The 3488-nt window shown below is 40.6% G+C and overlaps 1 protein-coding gene across 5 annotated transcripts in view; it reads right to left on the bottom strand.

Annotated features, from left to right (window-relative positions):
* LOC109966995 (signal-transducing adaptor protein 2-like) overlaps positions 1–2311 on the bottom strand; it is a 9471-nt gene extending 7160 nt beyond the window's left edge. For 2 of the 5 annotated variants that reach the window (XM_020612296.1, XM_020612294.1), the window contains exon 1: positions 2030–2309. In XM_020612296.1, the coding sequence (XP_020467952.1) occupies positions 2030–2116 (87 nt within the window). In that variant the 5' untranslated portion in view covers positions 2117–2309. Of the gene's footprint in view, positions 1–2029 lie in introns of all 5 variants that reach the window. The other 3 variants (XM_020612293.1, XM_020612295.1, XM_020612297.1) reach the window with 2 other exon arrangements.
* Positions 2312–3488: the final 1177 nt, after the last annotated feature.

The following is a 3488-nucleotide window of genomic DNA, read 5'->3' as shown; positions in this document are numbered from 1 at the left end:
AAACCCAGATCTTGTTTTTTTCCACAGTCTTCTCTTCTGTCATTTCTCATCTTGCTCTAATCTGTATGACACAGAGCGGAAAAAGCAGTCAAACCAGTTTGAGAGATACAAGTGTTGCTCACCATGTGCTGAAAAACCTTAAGACAAAGTCCATATTACTTACAAGAAACTACATAAAGACAAGCTGTTCTGCCCATGAAAGGTAACACTTGACCTTTAAGTTTACTTGGTTGCTCTACCTGTGGCTGCGCATGAAGGCGTATTAAGTATTAGGCAGGTCAAGGCACTGGAGTTTTCACATTTTAAGTCTAATTTAATGTTAGTAAATTAATGAACAAAATAAAACTTTATATAAAGTGTCAACTGTCAACTGAGTACTGATGCCTGGTACCATAAAGCTCCTCTTCGCACCAATGTACATCAGTTTGTCTCTCAAACAGGTGTTTGAATCACTCCGACAGTTAAACTACATTACAGTTGACAAGAGTATTAAGATCCCTATCATCTGTCTTCTACACATTGTTGAGATGCCAGTTATTCATGTTTCATGTTTCAGAGAGAGAAAGAGTAAAGAGCTTCACATCCACAACAGCAAGCCTATTATTTCAACAAGCACTCATTTACTGAATTAGTAATTACAATTAGTCCATTGACATCAAAATAATCTGCAGCTATTCTGACAATCAATTAATCATTTAAGTCATTTTCAAACAAAAGTGTCATATTTGACTTAAATGATAGTAATCTAAATATGTTTTTTAGTCCTAGTGCTGACAACACATTTATTCTATTGACCTCACCCTTGGCTTCGGGAATATGTGATGGTTACTTTCAGTATTTTCTGGTATTTTACATCAATGATTAGCCTAATTAATAAAATGAGAACATTACAGACAGATTAACAATGAACAGTTGTCAGGTTTTAGATCAATTAAATTAAACCATTAAAACATACCATCCTAATCTTATTTTTCAGTCTTATCATACCATCTTTGACATTTTTTGACAAAGTGGCTTTATTTAGCTTTAACATTTTCTATATTTCCATCCATCCATTTTCCACCGCTTATCCGGGACCGGGTCGCGGGGGCAGCAGTCTAAGCAAAGATGCCCAGACTTCCCTCTCTCCAGACACTTCCTCCAGCTCCTCCGGGGGAATGCAGAGGTGTTCCCAGGCCAGCCGAGAGACATAGTCCCTCCAGCGTGTCCTGGGTCTTCCCCGGGGCCTCCTCCCAGTGGGACATGCCCGGAACACCTCCCTAGGAAGGCGCCCAGGAGGCATCCGAAACAGATGCCCGAGCCACCTCAGCTGGCTCTTCTCGATGTGGAGGAGCAGCGGTTCTGGATCTTGCCCTTTCGGTCATGACCCAAAGTTAAAGACCATAGGTGAGGGTCGGAACGTAGATCAACCAGTAAATCGAGAGCTTCGCCTTACAGCTCAGCTCCTTCTTCACCACGACGGACCCATACATCACCCGCTTTACTGCAGGAGCTGCACCGATCCGCCTGTCAATCTCCCGTTCCATCCTTCCCTCACTCGTGAACAAGACCCCAAGATACTTGAACTCCTCCACTTGAGGCAGGATCTCTCCACCAACCTGAAGAGAACAAGCCACCCTTTTCCGACTGAGAACCATGGCCTCGGATTTGGAGGTGCTGATTCTCGAGGCCAAGACAAATTCACTGTTAACCAAAATGGTCTTGGTCTTATAAAGCGCCTTTCTACGCCTTACAGCGCACTCAAAGCGCTTTCACACTATTCAGCCATTCACCTATTCACACACCGGTGACATCACTGGGAGCAACTGGTTCAGTGTCTTGCTCAAGGACACTACATGTTCACTGGACAAGCCTGAAATCGACCCGCTCTACCTCCTGAGCCACAGCAGCCCCCAAAAGATACAACACTTAAAAAAGAGCAGCCATTTGCGGTCCATTTCTCCTGTTAGTCAATCTGTGTTGACCCCACTACAGTCTGCAGGTTGCACAGAGAACACTAAACAGTCTCTCCCCTCGTGAGCTACCCTACCTTATCTTTGATTGACCTCTTCTGCAGGTACCCCTCATAGTAACAGGATGGCAGCTGACACCTCTGTCGCCGTATTCGCTTCTCCATCTTACAATAAACCTGTTCTATACAGAGCTGACTGTCACTGTGTTTTTTATCTACACATTAATATATCTCCAGGTCCTGTTTGCTCTTACTAACGCTCACTTGGAGTACAGAAGGAACCTGATTACAGCGTCCTCACTGCTGATTGGGTAGCTGCTAGAGTGGGCGGGGATATCAACAGGTGAGACCGCTTCTGACGTAGTAAAAGCTTTTTTGAGCTTTGTTGTTTTATAGCTGTCTTGAAAGTAACTCCGCAGCTCTTAATCTGTATTAACACCCTATTTATTTGTTAATCCGCAATTACCCTAGTGTAAACTGGGCTGCAAGAGTAGGCTACATTTCCAAAGAGTAAATTAAGGCATGCGGAGAGAGTCCACTGAGGGATACCGGATGCTTAATGGAGACAAAAACATAGATAAAGTGAAGATGTAATTCAAGAAATAAAGAAAAAAGATGAATTTGAGGAATAGTGACAAAGATATTCAGGACCAGAGCAGGATCTGACAGAGAGACATACTGTGATTGTTGATCCCGATATTCCATTTACTGTATATGTCAAATTGTTTAGCTTTTTGTTTATTTGTTTTTTGTATAAACAAATAAATGCCACATCAATTAGTTTTATTATTCACTTTTAGATAACATAATTTTTACCCACCCTTTGTTTTACATTATAGTCCAGCGTTGGATAAATTAGATAATTAACTGAAAACAGTGTAAAGAAATACCTCATTTGGCAACTTATTTGATGACAATGGTGATGATTGGTGATGACATATTCTCCCTTACACGTAGACGTAGGGTACATTAGCTGCTTTTAACAGTAGAAAGTATTGAAATAGAGGGAGCCCAATAAAGTAGGACACTGAGCTACAGTTTATATTTATTTTGATTTATAATGTGATCAAATATATTGTGATTTTATTAAAATACAATGTTTGCATTGGCTGGCCAACTTACAATCACACTCACAGTGATGATATCACACAGTTAAAAATAGCTGCCGTCAGTCAAGTAGATTTTAGGGGAAAACTGCATTGGTCTATTGAACACACATTGAATGTCCCACTTTTGCTGACCCCAAGGATATGTCCCCAACATTTTCATAATGGTGTCGTACCTGATGCATTTTTGTGATCTTTGGTCGCTTAAAAGTGACAGCTGTGCTGAGCAATGAATGTAACTTGTGGGATCTTAAAAACAAGTAGGCCGTTATTAATTGTTTAATGTATCAACTGAAACAGTAAGTAAAGTCAAAATAAAAGCATGGAAATGGAAACCGACGGAACAGAATCATGACATATAGTATATTTCATATATAGATAAGATATACTTAGATATAATACATTTATATACAGTAAGAGACACACACACA

Source organism: Monopterus albus, unplaced genomic scaffold (genome assembly GCF_001952655.1).
Source record: "Monopterus albus unplaced genomic scaffold, M_albus_1.0 scaffold122.1, whole genome shotgun sequence".
In the NCBI taxonomy this organism is placed as follows: domain Eukaryota; kingdom Metazoa; phylum Chordata; class Actinopteri; order Synbranchiformes; family Synbranchidae; genus Monopterus; species Monopterus albus.
The sequence above is the reverse complement of the archived record's forward strand: the minus strand, read 5'-3'. Positions and strand labels throughout refer to the sequence as shown.